General features: G+C 41.9%; 1 protein-coding gene across 1 annotated transcript in view; it reads right to left on the bottom strand.

Annotated features, from left to right (window-relative positions):
* The window catches only part of MTMR3 (myotubularin related protein 3), a gene marked incomplete at its 3' end in the record, with an annotated part of 34,492 nt that extends 15,727 nt beyond the window's left edge, over positions 1–18,765 (bottom strand). The window contains exons 1-7 of the mRNA XM_008940996.1: positions 18,686–18,765; positions 13,968–14,048; positions 13,506–13,595; positions 12,160–12,276; positions 7,388–7,470; positions 4,870–5,036; positions 673–769 (exon numbers count right to left, since the gene is read on the bottom strand). Coding sequence (XP_008939244.1) covers positions 673–769; positions 4,870–5,036; positions 7,388–7,470; positions 12,160–12,276; positions 13,506–13,595; positions 13,968–13,970 — 557 coding nt within the window. The remainder of the gene's footprint in view (positions 1–672; positions 770–4,869; positions 5,037–7,387; positions 7,471–12,159; positions 12,277–13,505; positions 13,596–13,967; positions 14,049–18,685) is intronic.
* Positions 18,766–18,823: the final 58 nt, after the last annotated feature.

Raw genomic sequence — 18,823 nt, 5'->3', positions numbered from 1 at the left:
TTCCCTAGATTTTTAGGTACCAAGACAGATATTCTTCTTGCAGAGATGCCAATTACCAGCTGCAAGTCACTATACTGCAGAGACAGAGCAATGAACTATGTTCCATCCCAAACAGTTACTGCTGGGTTTGCTCTGAATTGCATTAGGGACCAGCCAGCACCAGCTGGGAGTGGAGCAATACCTTTCTCTGCTCCAGCAGCTATGGAAGAGCACATCTGTCTGTGCTTTCAGGACCACAGAAAGTGTTTTCTCTTATTTTTAAGATCTACCAGTTTAACTCTTCCAAATCAACTCTTTTTTTTTTTTAAACAAAAGTCTTTGTCATAAGTTAGAGAATAAGACACAATAAAGAAAAAGTTTTTTAGAAGTTCAAACTCTACTCTGCTTACTTAAGGCTTCACTTTCTTCCATTATCTCATTCTCTAAGAAATCCTCCAGCAAGCACATCAAAATCTGCTATTTCCAAGCCTAACAAAACTGTAGCAGCTAATCAAACATGAATAACTTTAAAAGCACAGGATTTTTTTTCTATAAAACACAAAAAAAAATCATTATTGTAATTGTCTCCCATTAGGAACTGTAGAACCTGGAAGAAGTTCCAGTAATCTGCCATAACAGAAGTGGTGTTTTGTGATGCCATTTGGCTGTGAATCAGCAGCCCACAGAACTTACTTGTACTTCTCATTGATGTTGGAAATCCTCCAGGCATTGTTCATATCAAACCCCATCCGCTCCACTTCATTTTTAAACCTTGAAGTTACATGTTCTCCTGGGTATCAAAAGCAGAGAGAAAAATAAATGCAAAATAAGGAGTAAGATTCCTACCTTTCAACACTGTTAAAGAGAAAACACCACTTCACTTACACTTATTAATAACTGGAAAGAGAAAGGAACAGTCCAAAACCACCATCCACATTTCACAACCCTATTTTGAAAATCTCTATGAGGAGAACCACAGCTTGTACCGAAACATTAAAGTCCATCAAGGGATTTTTCTCTGAAATGACCAGCTCCTGTCTGTGAATTCACCTACCACTAATGCTGCAGGTGGGAACCAATTCAGCTCCATCAGCAGGCTCAGTGGGAAAACACCAGTCGCTTTTTTTCTCTGAAGTTCAGAAGAATTTTCTATCAATGAGAAGGTAAAGCCCTGGTCTGACCACAGGTGAAGGTGTAACATGTGGAACATGGTCTGGAATTTGGGCAAGCTCCATTTAGGGTCCAACTTCAGCCACAGGTTTCCTGTATGACTGCAGGCAAGCCCTGGGATTTAATCCCCATCTCAGCCCTTTGTCTGTAAACTGGACATTATTCCTCCATGAGTCATGTGGACATATGATGACAAAATGCATCAATCATCGCTTGACACAAATATTGGTCACAAGTTCCTCATAAATTCCTGGATTAATACATTAAAGGAACAGGAATGGGCTCCATTTATTTCCTAGACACTTTTTTAAAAGAATCAAAATACAACACAAAAATACACAATGGCAATAAAGAACAGTTATTCTGATAGTCTAGAGAATTAGAAGATACTCAATCAACACACAGATGAGAATAATGTAAAAAATTTCCAGGTTCACACAGCTAAGAGAGGTGATAAATTTAATGAGCATGTGACCAACACTGGATAAAATGATTCTAAAAGTCTGTCTGTTGCTTGTCTCTTTAAATTACTGTATCATTCTATCAGAAGGCAGAGCATCATTCAACAAGGGGGGAAAAATCTGCTGAAAAATTAATGTTTTAAGTATTACATCTTTCCATGATATATTTCAGGAAACCCTTGAGTCTTTCAACACCTGAGATGCATGTAAATACACATTTATCTCACAGATGTAAATGTATATGCCCAAAACAATTTTTTAATGTGATGTTACAGAACAATTAGAGATAAATATAAAGAAATAGGTAAACTAAGAATAAAGATAGCAGGCTAACTACAGGACTTAAGTGACTGTGAAAGAAAAGCTCTAATGTTACTTATTCCTACAGGTCAGATCACACACTGAGGTGCTTTGCAGATCTACACATGCTTTACAATATGGACAATGTGCAAGAGATTGTTGTTCTTACACTTTTTGAAAGGTAAAACGTGAGAGTGACACTGCATGGAGAATATTCACTCTTCAAGGCACATGGCCGTTAAAATGTACTGACCTGACTGACCTTCATCCCTCATTCCCTTCACATCACATCACTGGTACAGCAGTACCACAAAAAGGACCAGTTCTGCCTCCTGTGCCATGCTCTTTCTGCAGCAGGCTGGCCTCAGTATCACACAGGCACTGTAGTGCTGCTCCACCTTCCCTATCACCAGATCAATTAGCCTGGAGCTTGCCAGCAATTTCCCTCTTCTCACATGAACTCTGCATGAGCTGGAATTTATCTTCCAGCCACTGACTGAAACCCACCAGCCACTCCAGCCCCTCTTTCACAGAAGCTGGATGGCTCTGCAGCGATGGCAGCTCTGCAAGGAGCCCTCTGATCCTCTGTCAAGTGCAGAGGTGAAGCTGGGACAATACATCCCAGCCAGACAACAACCCCTGTCACGTTCCTCCTTAGCAGTGACTTTATTTAAAAAACCCCCAAACTATCAACCTTTCACTGGAACAGCAGCATGTTCTTGCAGCACTGCAGAGGGACTTCATTAAGAGCTGCTTTGAGGAATGGTCATTCAAACTTGTGACACATCTTTCAGGGTCTTTCTGGGTAGCAAAGGAGAATACTGGAAATTCTCCCAACCACAGATGCTGCATACTGCTGGTGGGTTTAAAGAGAAACACATAAACCTACATGCAAATCAAATATTCTGTTTGATTTCTCCCTTTTAACTATTCAGCTACTCTGTGTGTTGTGAAACCAGATTTCCCCCCGAGAACTGAAACCCTAGCCTTACATTTTGTCAGCTCCTCCTGAAATGCTGGTATTTTAAGAGGCATTTTGAGCCAAGAGGGATATTTTCAAAGCATTCCAATCAAATATCACCATCAGAGAAAAGAGCAAGCTATATGTTTTGTGGACTTGTGCCTTCTGACAGAGTTGATAGTGTGAGCCACATTTCATTGCATACATTGCTAACAATTTACATTTTTTCCTCAGAATTTGATAATTACACAGATTGTTTTTCAAGCAACTTAGCATTTTTGCCCATATCTACCAAATATTTGGCTCCTCGGATGTAAAAAAAAACAAATTACAATGTTTTGGGATTAACTTCTTCAATTACATTCCCACAGATTTATTTCAACTATAATTCAACTCTTAGAAGGAGAATATCTCCCAGCAGAAATAAGCAAGCTACAGGGAAGCTTCCACATTAAAGAAAATTATTTGCTAGACACAACTCTAAGGAAAAAAAAATAATTTCTCAAAGTTAATAAAAGGTAAATGCTGCTTCTTATCCTAACACAGTGTTAGGTTGAAGCCCATCTGCTTCAGTGAGGAACGGAACAGGACTATGAGAAGACTCAGTAAGGCACCTACATGTCTGTTACTTTCCAGTTCCTGACTTCAGTTAGGAGGGAAAAGACCTGAGTGTAAAATTCTGCTCTGAGGATTTTTGCCTTTTTTCCATACCTGCTAACAGAGGATATGTGAAGTGCAGGACTAGGAACCAGAACCATGGAGCACCTCTGCCACAGAGCAGCTTCAGCAGCAAGGACAGAATCACACCAAAGTTCCTCAAACTGGTAACTGGGACACTTTTCTCAGATATGTCAACTGTGAGTGAAGAGAACCTCAGACTGGAGAGGGCCTGGAACCCACATTTCCTTATAGTCAAAGAAGTGGTATAACCACAAGCATCCCAATTTTTAGTTTTTATTTACTTGTGGGCTTTTTCATGTTGCTGCCATGGTGAATAAAACGTTGAGTATTATATAACTGAATAAATCCAACCCACCATGATAATTTCCCCAGGACATTCAAGTATTGCTTTGTACATGGATCCCATGGTAGCTACGGTGGGAACTCATCTCTCCTCTGCTCAGACAGAGCACAAGGCAGACTGTGTGGCAGGTGGTAAACGACACTGCACCTCAAGTGAAGGTACTACAGAATCACAGGGTCACTAAGGTTGGAAAATACCTCTAAGGCCATCAAGTCCAACCATCAGCCTGACACTGCCATGACCACTGAACCGTGACCCAAAGTGCCACATCAATGTTTTCTGAACCCCTCCAGGGCTGGGGACTCCAGCACCTCCCTGGGCAGTCCGGGCCAAGGCCTCACCACTCTGCCAGCAGAGAAATTCTGCCCAAGATCCAACTGAAACCTCCCCTGGGGCAACTTCAGCCCATTGCCTCTCATCCTATTGCTGGTTCCTTGGGAGAAGAGACCAACCTCCACCTCACTCCAGCCTCCTCTCAGGGAGTTGCAGAGAGCCAGAAGTTCTCCCCTCAGCCTCCTCTTCTCCAGACTAAACACCCCCAGGTCCCTCAGCTGCTCCTCACAATCATGTTCCCCAGACCCCTCCCCAGCTTCGTTGCCCTTCTCTGGACCCGCTCCAGCCCCTCAAGGTCTTTCTGATCCTGTGGCACCCCGACCTGCCCCCAGTGCTCAAGCTGTGGCGTCCCCAGTGCCCAGTCCAGGGGGACGATCCCTGCCCTGCTCCTGCTGGACCCCCTATGATCCAGGCCAGGATGCTGGTGGCCTGCTATGCCTACATAGTCACCACACGCAGTATATTCACAGCCAGTGAAGAAGTGCAAGAACTCACAAATAAAGTCCATACTGGATTTTTCCAGGTTCACTTTACAACAGCCCAGACTGAATTTGTTAGAACCCTTTTTTAAAGTTGCAGATTCCAGCAAGCAGGCAGTTACCAGTCAGTGGATTTGTGCTGGTCCCAGTGTTTCCACGTACCTGGCCGACACAAATCCCCGTGCTGCTCCTTCTCACTGGCATACACCTCCATGCACCAGGCGTGGTAGGCGAAGGAGAAGAGGTCCTCGATCTTCGACGGGGGGCGGATGGCGTTGTTCAGGCGCTTCAGCCAGTCCTGACACTGCTCAAAAGTGGAAAACTGACACCTGGCCCAGAAACAAACAGTTCTCTATTAACTCGCAGGAAAAAATGCCAGATTCTAAGATCTGACAGGTGGACTACAGAAATATCTGTGAAAGGAAAAAGTGAGAATGATGATCTAATCGACAGCTTTGTTCTGCTTCTCTGTACATTCTAATGGATAGCAAAAATTAAACCTTTGGATATTAGTAAAAAAATACACACTGAGGATGTCAAAGAACTCTAAGCAAGAAAGCAATGTTCTGTGACTGTGAAGAAACCAGCAGTTGCCCCACCAGTCATGAGTGAGGGAGACATTCATGTAGGTTTTTACTCTAAAACCAAGGACAACTTCACCCAGTTCAGTTTGCAGCTTCAACACGAAGTCAGGAATGTGTTACAGGGACTTGCTGACTGGTGGGATCTGATGGAAACACCCAAAACCATCACATAAGTGATAATCAATGCAGCACATTCCCGTAAAGCAAAACACATACTTAATCACACATAGGAGAAACAGCCACTTGATTAACAGACTTAATTTGAGAATAACCAGGGCAAACTCCAGTATCTGAAATCTTACATTGCTCCCCTATCTCATATGCTCAGATTCTCTTTCTGGCCTTGGTGGGAAGCACAAACAATGGTTTTGAAACATTACAGACTAACAACAACTAGCGAGACTACTCCCTGCACGGGAGAAACTAATCTTCAAAGCAGCGTATTAAAATTCCATTAGCTTGTCTTTTCAAAGAGGATTCCTGAACCCTTTAGAATAAAAGAGTGGAAATAAGATCAGCGATTCATTTTCCTCTGACAGATTTCTTCAAGATTTTATAGTCATAAAATATTCACCAAGTATTTACATTCAGCTCAGTCTGTGTTCTACTGCGTTCATGGCTGATGATAGCATCTCTATTCTCTAAGGGCAGGATTTATTTCCTCTACCTGCAAATATCTCAAAGTCAGTCAGTGGAAGGCAAAAGGTATCTCCAACTCATAAAATGTATCTAAATAGCTGTGAGGAACTGCAGCCTGGAGGTGTTTATTTCCCACCACTGATTATAAAGTAACTTGAGAGTATCAGCTGCGACTGGGTAAGTCTCTATCAACTATCCAGTCAGACAAGATACATCTCACCCTAAAGACCCCATTTTCTTTCTAAATTCCTCGAATGTTAGTGCTGCAAATAAGTAGTAGCTTCACTTGAGCTCCATTACTCAAAACACACACTACTTTGCTCATGAAAAAGAACATGAGCATGTTCTAAACCTGCTATCTCAACCCCATACTTCATGATCCTCCCACAGCCAGTGTCACCACATCCTGATTTCCAGAGACACAATTTTGAAGGGAAATTCATGAGGACGGGCATAAATATAAATAATTTGTATTCAATTCTACAATTGAAGTGAAATAAATTAATGTAGAGAGGAAGAGTGACTTTTTTAAATGTCAAGAGCTACAAGTTAAGAGGAAGTTAAATATTGAATTCGAATTAAACTAAATATTACTTCTAAAGTAAAATCAGTCCTCATCAAATCACAGCATTTCAGGAAGCAGCTGGCCTGTTAAACATTCTGAGTGCTCAGATATGACTTGGGCTCATTTCATTATACAAAAAGGTACTGCCAGCAAACATTCAATCAAAAAGTAATGTTCCTTTCTTGTTAATTAAAGTTTATAGATCAAAATTAATTTCTGCAGTAGAATAGTAGGAAAAAGCTGTAGTTCAGACTCAGAGACTCCTGGGGCAAACTGAAGTCTGCTGAAGGGCACATATAAATAAATACCCCCTCTACATGATGCTGTCTGGGTTGCAGACCAGGCTTTACCTTCTCTCCTCACTTTCGTTCCCAGCAGGTCACTATGTTTTAAGGACAAGTGCACCCTCACTGCTGTTAAAAACAGAGTGGCTGATTCTCTCCAGCCTGAAGGTCTCCCTAGAACTGCACAAGCCCATACCTTCATCCTCCAAACCCCAAACCTTGATTAAACACTTGTCCAGGAAGTGTTTCAGTGGGTTTATCTACTTCTGTGTCTTCTAACTAATTGAAGCAATATGTTATAATTAATTGTAAGGCAGGGAAGGCGCAGCGAGTCCAAGATTAATTTCAGAATAAAATCCGGATCAGCTGCACAGGCTCAGACCAAGCACTGCTGGTATACTGCATCACAGCCAGCAGAAACTCAGATCACCTTCCTCCCATCCTCTTGACAAAATGTCCAGCTACCATATGCAGAATCAGACAAAAGAAAATCTTTTGAGGGAAATCAAGTCCACTAAGTAAAAAAACCCATTGTTTTAAAGTGTCACAGCTCTCCACAGCATGTGAAAAGCAAAGTTACCCCCACCCAACATCCAGCCTATCCTTACCTTATAACCTTGCAGTCCTTGCATGTCAAGTGAAGTTGAAATATATCACGGCACTCAACGCTTTCTATCAGCTGCAATGGAACCTGCAATTAAAAAGGTTGTATAATTTTATTTCAAACTGCACTAAACACTAATTTTTCTGCATATCTCGCAAGGACTTTTTATAGGACTATGTGGAGTCTGAAAAGAGAGAAAAACAACAAAAAACCCAACTATAGTTAATAGTCACTTCAACAGCTCTGAAGTATGGTATCACGTATGAGTTTCAGCTTCATTGCTGTGTAGTCCTAGAGCCTTACAGGATCATGTGAAAAGCCAGCAGCACTGCTGACAATCAGCAAGGCAGGAAAAGCAGCAGAAAGTCACAAGCTCCTCTCTCATAGAAGCATCTTCCTCTCTTATAGGTCCCAAATTCAGGGATCTTGGGAACAGAACTTATTCTGTGTCAAAAACAAACTGCTAAGCAAGATATTCCTGAAGAGACTGCTGCAGACTAGATGCTTGGTTTGTGGAAATAGCCCATATTTCCTCTTCAGGGAAAGGCCACTTGGCCTGTTCAGCTCAACACTCGTGATCAAAGCAGCTGTATTTAGAGTAATCATTCATTTTTAAAGGTGCAGTTCTCTGCACTTTTGTTTTATGGCACATGAAATTAGAAGCTTGAACAGGCAGAACATGCAACCACATATAAGTGCCTTTAGAGATAAGGAACTGCAAGATGAAAATAGTAGTTTTCATTAATATTTTTAGAGCTTTACCCAAGACAGGCAAATGTACATTATTATCTTCAATGAATAAAACTTGGTATTCAACTATCTCATACATAACTCTAAATTTCTAACACAGAGAACTTGGCTAATCTCTGCTATAAACACAAAGTGTAAAAGTGTTTGAAATTGTTTAGTAGATGATACTGAACGTTGCACAAGGCAACAAAACCTCTGCCATTGAGATTCTTCAGTAGAAAGGCTGTGACAGAAAACTTTCAGATGCTGTTATCTTCTTTGCCAGAGGAGTATGACCCTGCAGTTCAAGTCCTGGTTTGGGGCTTACAAGATGTGGCCTTAAGACCCTGCTCTGCCAGTGCTGCTCCGTGTGACTCTGGGCAGGTCCTTGAAGGTCACCTCCAAACAAGGATCTGGGCTGAGGAATAAAGACAGCCTCTACCCAGGCACCACAAAACTTAAAAAGTACCCGATTTCAGTGGATTGAAAAAAGGAAATGGAACTAAAAACAGCAGGCAAGGGAAAGAAAGAGATGTCTCAGAAATATAAACCACAAGAAAACTCACTCTGAGCCTGAGGATGCCTGGAGAAAGCTAATGGTACATGTGGTGCCCAGGACAGCGACTGACACTCCTGTCTCCTGGGAAGGCAGGCACAGAGCTCACAGCTGCAGCTTGTGGTTCCCTGACAACTCCAAAGTCCAGAGTCCCCTTCTGAATGCAAAACTCAAATAACAGCCCAGAGTTCACAATCTCCAAAACACAACGGGCAAGTATTGTCTCAGTACTCCACCTTTACCCTTGCCAAGCCACAGCCAAGAAGCAGGGCTGGACCCTCCTCAGCTGGAGGGAGTACTAGCCCTCACATCTTGTGACCAGCAAGGCTGGTACAGGCAAGTTATTCTATGTTCTTTTGTTGTAACCAGGCCACTAAACAGAAAATCCATGTGCTAGAAAAACAGACAAGATGGTGTCTGACCCCAGAGGCACATGGTTTGGGCATTCAACTAAAGCTGGGACTTGAATTCTGCCTGATGTTTTCAGTACTATTACTGTTCAGATCTGTGATAGTCTAATATAAATGACAGAGGTAGCAACAGGAAGGGGTACAGGCAGCAAGGATTTCCTGGTGGGATAAGTCCCCTCTCCATCTGCTCAAACTGCCTGCAGAGTCCCTGCAAAGAAGCAGCAGCAGGATGCTGACAGGCTGAGCCAGCAACGTGGCAGAGCTTTGCAATGCATCAAGGCAAGAGCAGAGGTACTGACACAGCTCATCGGAGTTTCCTCCATGCCCTCTCCTTCTTGGTCCTAGTCTGCAAGGCAGATAAATTGTTGTGATAGTTCTGGCTAATTATGGGACTAGACTGGACTAAAACTGGAGAACCTTCCATCCTCTCTTGCCAACAGGGAGGGCCCCCAGACCACGCCCCATCCCCTTATTCACCTGTACCATTGACTTACATGGCACCAAGATGGAAAGTAAAGTACCTTGCCCCAAATAACTGAGTTAAGATTCTAGAACACTTGCTTTTTTAGTCAAATCCTGTTCTGTCTGTTCTTTTTTTTTTCCCCCAAGCCTTTCTTTATTGCATTTTTTCCCCATCTTCATACATAAGGAGCTCTTCACCTTGCTCCCTCCTCTCAGCAGTCTGGTTCTGGCTCTTCTTCCTCCTGTCTGCACTCTAATGACACATTAAGTATTCTTCTACTCCTGCATTATTTTTAATTTCCTTCTTTCAAAGTCACTCTTTGTTGTATGCCCTTTCAATCTGCCCTCTGCTCAACAGCCATTCTTTCTCCTCTTGACAGCCTCACCATCTATTTCCTTAGAATCTGCTGCTCTTTCTTCAGGGTAACCTTCATATCAATCTTTTTAATTTTCTTTTCCGGTCATAAAAATCTGTCCCCTTCTCCTCTTGCACTTTCAATCTCCTGCCTGTCCATTATTCCTCCCTCAGTAAAACCCTGTAAAATTATCTGCCTGTGTTCCCCATTCCTCCCCACCGATAACCTTCCCCTTTCGCTGTGAGGGTTTCCAGGCTGACGCATGCAGCGAGCCAGACACCCAGCACAGTCAGCCTGCTCTTGAAAGAGCCATCAATTCTATTTGCAGGCACTTTGCCATGTAATAATGGCTATTGAAATAAAGCAGGGGAGAAGCAATCCCTTTTGCTTTTAGAAGAATAAACAGGCATTGTTAGCCAAGGCCAATCGTATCGCATTAGACGAGAGCATCATGCTCTTGTGGTGTCTGTCTCTTCTCTTAAATTAGCTCATTCTGAACAATAGCAATGTTCTACAACTCAAACTTTCTTGTTTTAAAAAAAAACAACTTTAAATTCTTTTACCTACTGGAGCTGTCTGGTATCTCACAGCAGTACAAGATCTGTTCAGAGACACCTACCTCTGGAGTTACAGCGAAAGCAGGAGTTGTTCCCACTGCTGGCAGACCCCACGGCTCAGCCCTGGAGCACAGGGCCCAGCAGCACCCAGCAGAGCATGGCCAGGCTGCTCCACACCAGCCCTGCACACTCCACCAGGGCCCAGTCTCTCCAGGACACCATGTAAGCTGTAATTAGCACTGGTTACATTAAGCAGCACAGGCCCAGGCTCTGTGCTCCATGTCCTGAGTTGTGGTATAATGGCATATGGAGGATGCAAGGTCAGCTCAGGAGGTCTTCAAGAACTCTCCTTGGTGAAGGGAGTCGAATGCCCCCAGGTGCAATCTTGTTCATATAAACTACAAGGAGTACCTGAAGCAGATTTTGCTTTTAATTACAACTAATTACTTAGTTTTTGTGTTGAAGGCAATCATTCAGCCCCCTCTCTGCTTTCACCATTAACACACTTGCAATGGGAACAATCTGAGCATCAGGACCTGAGAACAGCACAGGGTCTAAGCTACTGTTCAGCACAGCTGAACCACAACTGTGCTACACATGGCAGGGTGACACCATCCCAACCACTTTTCCTTCAAAGACCAAGCAAGTGAAAACTCCTACTAAACTCATTTAGTCACCAAGACTCATCTTACCAGCATGACTTTTTTTTTTTTTTTTCAAACTGCATCCAAAATCTACCATTTGAAAGAGGCTACATACAAGTCCATGGTTTCACAAACTACAGTAAAATTTTAATTCTCCCATAAATGCAATTAGCTTACAGGGAGAAGAATGCTTAGACAGAAACACCAGCTGCAAAGCTTGAAATTTTCTTAAGGAAAGCCAATCAATAGAGACCAGCCTGGGAACCAAACTTCTCATGTGCACTGAGAGACCACTGTTGAGTCTGCATTTTTATCCCATGGATCAATGTAAGTCAACACTTTTGAATGTCATAATCCCTCCAATTCCTGCATGGTCTGCTGGATCTTTTGGGTTTGCATTTAAAACACCATGTTCTTGTTACTGCTGTGATCTAGGAAAGTACCCATGGAAAAGATTTGTGCATAGAGCTGTTCTCTGCAGTGTTGCAGTGTGAGCATTGTCCACTTTTACATGTATTTGTTTCCAAGCACAGGTGCAGGGAGGGCTCCAGCACCATTGTGCTCCTCACTGAGCTTTCTCAAGCAGCGTTTTGACAGCCAGTCTATTGAATTGTAAACAAAAAGAACAGTGAGGTAAAACCCACAAAGACCAGGAATCCATTTTCAACTGGATTCCATTTCCATTCTCCATAGTCAGAGGACTGGAACCCCTCTTCTGGCAGGTCAAGCTGAAAGAGTTTGGCTTGTCAGCCTGGAGAAGAGAAGGCTCTGGGAAGACCTCCTTGTAGCACTGTAGGCCTGTCAGAAAGCTGGGGAAAGAATTTTTAGCTGGGCCTGTTGTGTAAGGAAAAGGCCTGATAGTTTTAAACTGAAAGAGGGAGATTTAGGCTAGACAGATGGAAAAAATCTGTTCTCCCAGAAGATGTGATTTGAACATCATAAAGAGTTTTTTTGTTACCACTAACCTTAAAAAGCAGGATCCCTACACTTTGACCCTAAATTCTCTCCTTTGGATTGAGTTCTGAGTACCTGTATTACCAGAGTAGCATGAATAACACTTACATTCACAACAGACTCCTTGAATTTGATGTGAAGCCTGTAATTTGAAAGTGCAATGATGGCATCCTCTGCTCGTCCTACATACTCTGTACTCTCACCATGAAGTTCAATGAATGGGACCTGCAGAATACAAAGAAAAATCTTTCAGAAACCATTTACCAAATCCATATACCTCCTGTAAGCATATACTCAAGCACACAATCATAAAATCAGAATGAAATGCTGCTGAGAATTCAGGCTAGCAGTTACTGCTAAGGAGGACAGTCTGAGGTAGGCTGGTTCAGAGGTTAATTTTAGCCTTCTTTAAAAAATGAGTCCTCATTTTATCTCAATTTTTCTTAGTAAGTGCTTGGTCAGGGAAAACAATGAATTTTTATGAAAAATCTGAGCAAAATATCTTCACATCTTGGCAAGCAGTCTGACCAACCCCTTGATTTATGCTCTTCCTCCTTACTTAATGGAGAGTGGTATTTCCATAATGTTATTAAATTGATCCTAAAGTAGGCAAATCATACAAGATGAATAATCTATGCTACTCACCCCCAATATTCACTAACCTCAGGTTAACCAGCTCAGACTGGACAGCCAAGTGCTATGCAGCTGAAGCCAGTCACAAATCATACTTTTTGCTTCATATTTCTCATGGCAATTAGCAAAGGAACAACATGCTGCTGTTTAATATGGTTAGAAAACCTGCAGTTGTATAACATTGCACATAAAAATTGCTACTAATTAAATTTTTTAATTTAATTTGATTTAAAATGTAAGTTAAGCCAAATTTAGCTGAGTGGGGTGAAAACTGTAAATGCTCAGCTTGAAAATAATATTGTTTCACACCAACTTGGCTTAAATCAATTAAAAATATTCTCTATGAAAATGAAGCAAACCGCCTCTTCAGCTGATCTGAGTGTCTACATAGATAAATCATTTGAGTTACACTGATTTCAAAAGGAACTCTTAATTTTCCAGAAATAAAAACAATATCCATTTTGTGCAGCCTAAGACTTTTGGCTTCTCAGTAACAAGAAATAAGGATGGTATTTAACTAGCTTAGCGTTATTTAAAAACAACTAAAACCAGAGAGTTCTAAAGTAAGAAAAAAAAAAAATCTAACACTTGAATTTATTACACAAATAATGGCTATATTTTTCAGGCACTTTAAGGAACCTCTTGTGATAAAATGCTCAAGTTCTCTGTCCTATGAACAGTACAAGAGTACTTAAAAATACAATGTGCTTCTCCTGTTACTGCGTTCAACCGCCAAGGAAAATTCTACAGGAGTGGCCAGAATACACAGGTCACTTAGAGCTACTGTGATCTGAACTGGCAAGGAGCAGTGTGGTGATTACCTGAAGGTTCTCATCCTCTCGGATCAGCTGCTTCCTGGGAAAAATCTGATTAGCCTGGATGCATTCAAGGCTGTGCTGAGTCTCTTCATCCTGAGGAACAAAGGGCACAGTTAACCTCAGCGCTGTCACTCGCCGCAGCCAGCTATCAATGGCCAGTGAAGAGCCCAAACAGGATGAAGTGTTTGAAGAATTCAGCTATCAGTAACTTACTGAGGTTACTGAAGTTGCAAAGACAAGCACTCAAACAACTAAATATGATATTAGAAACAGGTTTCCTTCCTGCAGCTTCATTATTACAAAGTCATTAAGAAAAGACTTGTGAGAGTATTAGGAAGTTAGCCTAGCTTAGTCTGGCACTGCATTTAAAATTCAACAGCCACATGTAAACACTAATTCTGCAATGTTTTCCAGATTTTAGCCTATTCTGCTCCATAAAGGACCCTACAAACCCTTTTTACTTACCATGACAGGCCCTGGGCAGGAGGAGAAATCCTCGTCTTTACTCACAACACTTTGAGGCTCTTCTTCACTTATTATTAAAATCTAGAAAATCAGAAAAGTAGGATGATGAAGTTAAGTTCATTTTCTTTTGGTAAATAAATACCAATTAAGTTTTGAAGACTGAGAATTCAGCTGTTAGAAAACTTGCAGATGGTGACTGACAAAAACACCAGCTATAAAACCAAAGGGACTGCTGTGATCATTTAGTCTGACCTGTTACACAAACACAGTTGCTGGATCCTCCTGAAGTAATCTTTCAATTATGGCATATGACTTATAATTAATATATGGATAAAATTCCTCATTTTGTAGTTATGACTCATTTTCATTCATGGATGCATCAAAATATCAGTGTCTTGCACTGACCTTTCCTAGAGCTCCAAACCACTACACACCATCGACTTACTCTCTCTGCTCTCTAACAGTTCCCTGACCTTTTATCATCTGCAATTTCTCTGGAAATACCACAAAACACAGAGTCTGGAAGTTCATGCAGTTGACCCTATTAGGAACTTAATGATGGAAGTGAATACAGGACTTACAATTTGATTTTAAGATATATCTTATATTCAGTTTTGTAAATTCAGGTAGGTTCTTCCCTTTTTTAAAACAAGGATTCATTCAGGTATTTTACAGGGTTGCAGTTTACAGCACAGAAGACATATGAAAATTAGGAAGGAACAGCACAGAAAAGTTGGCAGGTTGGTTCAAAATCACACAGCTTGCAGCAGGATGTGTATATGTGTGTGTATACATACAAAAGAAAGAAATCTTGTGCAAAATCCAGCTGGAACTGCCATTAATTCACTGAAAACTAATGCAAAAATTAGATATAAACCCACAATTTTAAACAAATAAGAAAAATAAAAGCTAGAAGACTTGAGAAGTCTGAATCTATTAACTATAGAAACAGGTAAGGAGAAATAAAAAGCCAGTGCAGAAATTTCCATGGCTGCAAGAATAATGAAGAGTAGGAACATTAAGTTATCAGACATGAAGGAGATCTAGAAATGCTACCAAGAGAACATGAAGACACTATTATTGTTATTATTGGTCTAAAAAAGGCAGAATTATTTAACATTTTTGTTTCAAAAGCAACAGGAGAAGAAATATGGTTCATATGTAAGCCATAGTGTAACTGGTAAATGATTAAAGCTACAAAGGCCATAAATGCATCTGGTTTGATCTTTAATATATCAGAGGCCATAAAACTCCAGCCCTTGTATTCAAAACAAGAGCTCATGCTCAGTTCCAGCATGACTTGGTATTTTAGGGACACTGTGTTTGGGCACACTTATCTTCCAGAGCCAGGCTGACCCCTGACGTGGAGGTACCAGGAAAGGGGGGTGTGGCAGCTCTCCCCAGCACATCTGGTCTCACTCCTAACCTCTCCTTCTCTCTGCATGCTTTCCAGGTTATGTGATGCACCACTCTCCTTCATCCTTAAGGTTTAAAAAATGTCCCTCATGCTCAATCCAATTTGAAATGATGGCTGGCTAAACAACGGGCTTATTTGTCTCATCAGCCTCTATCTTACAGCTCATCTATCAAGAAAGGCAGAGGCTGGATTAACTTTGCAGTATGTCCTGAGGTAATGAAGACTAATGACTCAAGGGAAGACTGGCTTAAAAACTGGAAGGTTTGTTTACGTGATCCCCTCTGAGGACACTTCCATCACCTCGCCAGCCTTCTGCCGGCTGGTGCCACCACCACCTTCTGCAACCAGCCACCTCTTCACCAGCACCAACCCTGCTCCTCCAGAACCACAGCACTGCTGAAGTGAACAAACAGTTCCACATCAACCCATCTAGACAATTAATGTACAACCTGAACAAGGCTTCCAACACTAAGAGCAAAGTCTTCTGAATATAACAACTACTTTGCTATTTCCTTCAACTTCAGGCACAATTACCAAAGACATACCGACCTAATTAAACAGATGAGCTTTGCTTCAATTCTAAAGCAAGCTTAGTATCACTGATGAAAAGTTTTAATATATTAGGCAATGTGCTGTTACAAAAATTGCTTTTATACTTCAGATTGATTGGATGTATTTATTTTTAAAGTTCATTATATAACCACCTACGTATTAAGAAAAACAGTATTATCTCAGAAAATTAGGTCTTTTAAAATTTCTTACAGCTGTGCTCCTAAAATCTAACATAAACCAGCAGCAGAGACTTCCCAAACTACTGCAGAACAAGTTCCTTATTCTAACTGCTGCGTTCAGCTGCAAAAAGGCTTCTTTTATAATATTGTGGCTTTTTACATGAACGTGAGAATCCTCCTTTTTAAGGTGAAGTTTGGGAAAGCTGTCTGAAAAAAATATATTGTGGTTTCAGTTTTAATCAGGATTATCAGATGTCAACTCTGATGTTGCCAAGATAAACGGTACAAGAACTTATAAGACTGGCTCTAAAGCAAACAGTCTGTGCACTCCAACCCAACTGCCACAAAACAAGGGTGCTCCTTGGCCTGGGGAGGAGTGGCTGGAAACTGTCCAGCAGAAAAGGACCTGGGGGTGCTGGTGGGCAGTCAGCTGGAGATGAACCAGTAGTATGCCCAGGTGGCCAAGGCCACCAGCATCCTGGCCTGGATCATAGTGTGTCCAGCAGGAGCAGGTCAGGGATCTTGCCCCTGGACTGGGCACTGGGGAGGCCACAGCTTGAGCACTGGGGGCAGGTCTGGGTGCCACAGGATCAGAAAGACCTTGAGGGGCTGGAGCGGGTCCAGAGAAGGGCAACGCAGCTGGGGAGGGGGCTGGGGAACATGATTGTGAGGAGCAGCTGAGGGGCCTGGGGGTGTTTAGTCTGGAGAAGAGGAGGCTGAGGGGAGAACTTCTGGCACTCTGCAACTCCCTGAGAGGAGGCTGGAGTGAGGTGGGGGTTGGGCTCTTCTCCCAAGGAACCCGGGATAGGCCGAGAGGCAATGGGCTGAAGTTGCCCCAGGGGAGGTTTCAGTGGGATCTTGGGCAGAATTTCTCTGCTGGCAGAGTGGTGAGGCCTTGGCCCAGGCTGCCCAGGGAGGGGCTGGAGTCCCCAGCCCTGGAGGGGTTAAAAAACACGTGTAGACGTGGCACCTGGGACATGATTCAGTGGTCACTATAGTGTTGGGCTGATGGTTGGACTTACTGATCTTGAAGGTGTTTTCCAGCCTTAATGATTCCATGATTCTATCCTGCTCCCTCCACGATCTCCTGATCACCAAGTTGAGCACGAGGCAAGGAACCACTGGGCCCAGGGACAGGGGCCACACACTGTGCTCAGCAGCAGCCCAGATGGAGATGCTGGGAATAAGCTCTGGCATCACACTTCCAATCTCAAATTCTTCCTAATCCACTTCCATGTGCATGTTTAGCAAACTCTCCCAGGTTGGAAAAAGCCTCAGAGCAGCTGTGTGAAGCCTGGTGAGGGGATTCCTGACTCCTGCTTCAAGAGTGCTGCCTTGGAAGCAGGACCAGGAACATTCTTCATATTGTCAGCTCCAACAAGCCACTCAGATTTCAACCCCCATAATTAACACACCACACTGCTCTGAAGGACAGCTTGATACAAAACAAGACAAGTACAAACAGCCTGTAGAAAAATCTATTCTTAGGTTGACCCACAGCCTTTTTTTTTATTAGTTGCAAAATGGAAGAACTCTCATTTTGTTTAACTGCAGTTGGCAAATAATCAGCTGGTCCATGACAGTAAAACCTATTTCCTGGAAATGAAATGGAAATGTCCAGCTATAGCAGAGGATAACTGACTGAGAAAACCTCTTCACAAACAGCATCCTTAAACTCAGGCTTTTGCTTATCAGTAGGATCACATATAAATAGTAGATTGCCTATACATAGAGTAGAGAAACTTAGGTTTTATGGTTAGAAATAACTGGGATTTTTGGTCAGGACTGAGGCCAAAAAGGGTTATATTATCAAGTTACTGAGCTGCCCTTTCAACTGTCATTTCATGTATATTAAATTACACCAAAAAAGAGGTTAGTCTTGTTAATTCTCCATCCTTATGTTCTGCTTGGGAGGATAAATGATTAGTAAAGGTTGTATGCTGAGATTCTGTTCAGCCAGTATGGGAACATCTTAATTATCTTCCATTTCTGATGTGCCTTCTGGTCTAAATTATGTATATAATTAAGAGTAGCAATAACCATCTGTTTGCCAGTGATTCTAACACCACAAATATCACATAAATAAAGGATCATTTAAATTCACATATATTTAAACATAGTTGGACTTACAGCAAGGAAAAAGAAAAACCGGAGGGAAGAAACAAGAAAAAAAAGTATCCAAGGGTTTCGCTTTGTCCCCCTGCCTAGATCCCAAATTCCATTTATTTTTGTATCAAAATCAAACTGAGCTGACCCTCAGTCTCAAAGCACAGCTCTGTACCTGCTGTGGCAGGGTACCCCTGGACGTTTAGGAATCCAAAGGCTCTGTAAAGAGCTGTTAGAAAACTGGGGAATCACACAGTCAAGAACACAATCTGGCTCTAGCACAAGATGCTTCTGCTACAAACTGCAAACGCTTCTTCCTCTTTTGCAGGAAGAAGCAAATTAAACTCAATTAAAATACTGGGTTTTGTCTAGTATCTTGGAAAATGCTTTATTTAAGAGAATAATCCATGAGAACTGTAGAATCCACCTTCAACAGGTAACCAAAAATAATAGAATTAGCTTACCAGAGAACGAGAGATAATCAACCAGTCCTCTTTGTCCCAGAAACATTCAAATAATCTTGCAATACTTCACACGGGCAACTGCAAAGAAAAAGTCAGGGCTTTAAAACACAAACCTCCATTTGATTAAAAAAAAAAAAA

The sequence above is a fragment of the Merops nubicus genome, unplaced genomic scaffold (genome assembly GCF_000691845.1).
Source record: "Merops nubicus isolate BGI_N331 unplaced genomic scaffold, ASM69184v1 scaffold26275, whole genome shotgun sequence".
Classification (NCBI taxonomy): domain Eukaryota; kingdom Metazoa; phylum Chordata; class Aves; order Coraciiformes; family Meropidae; genus Merops; species Merops nubicus.
The sequence above is the reverse complement of the archived record's forward strand: the minus strand, read 5'-3'. Positions and strand labels throughout refer to the sequence as shown.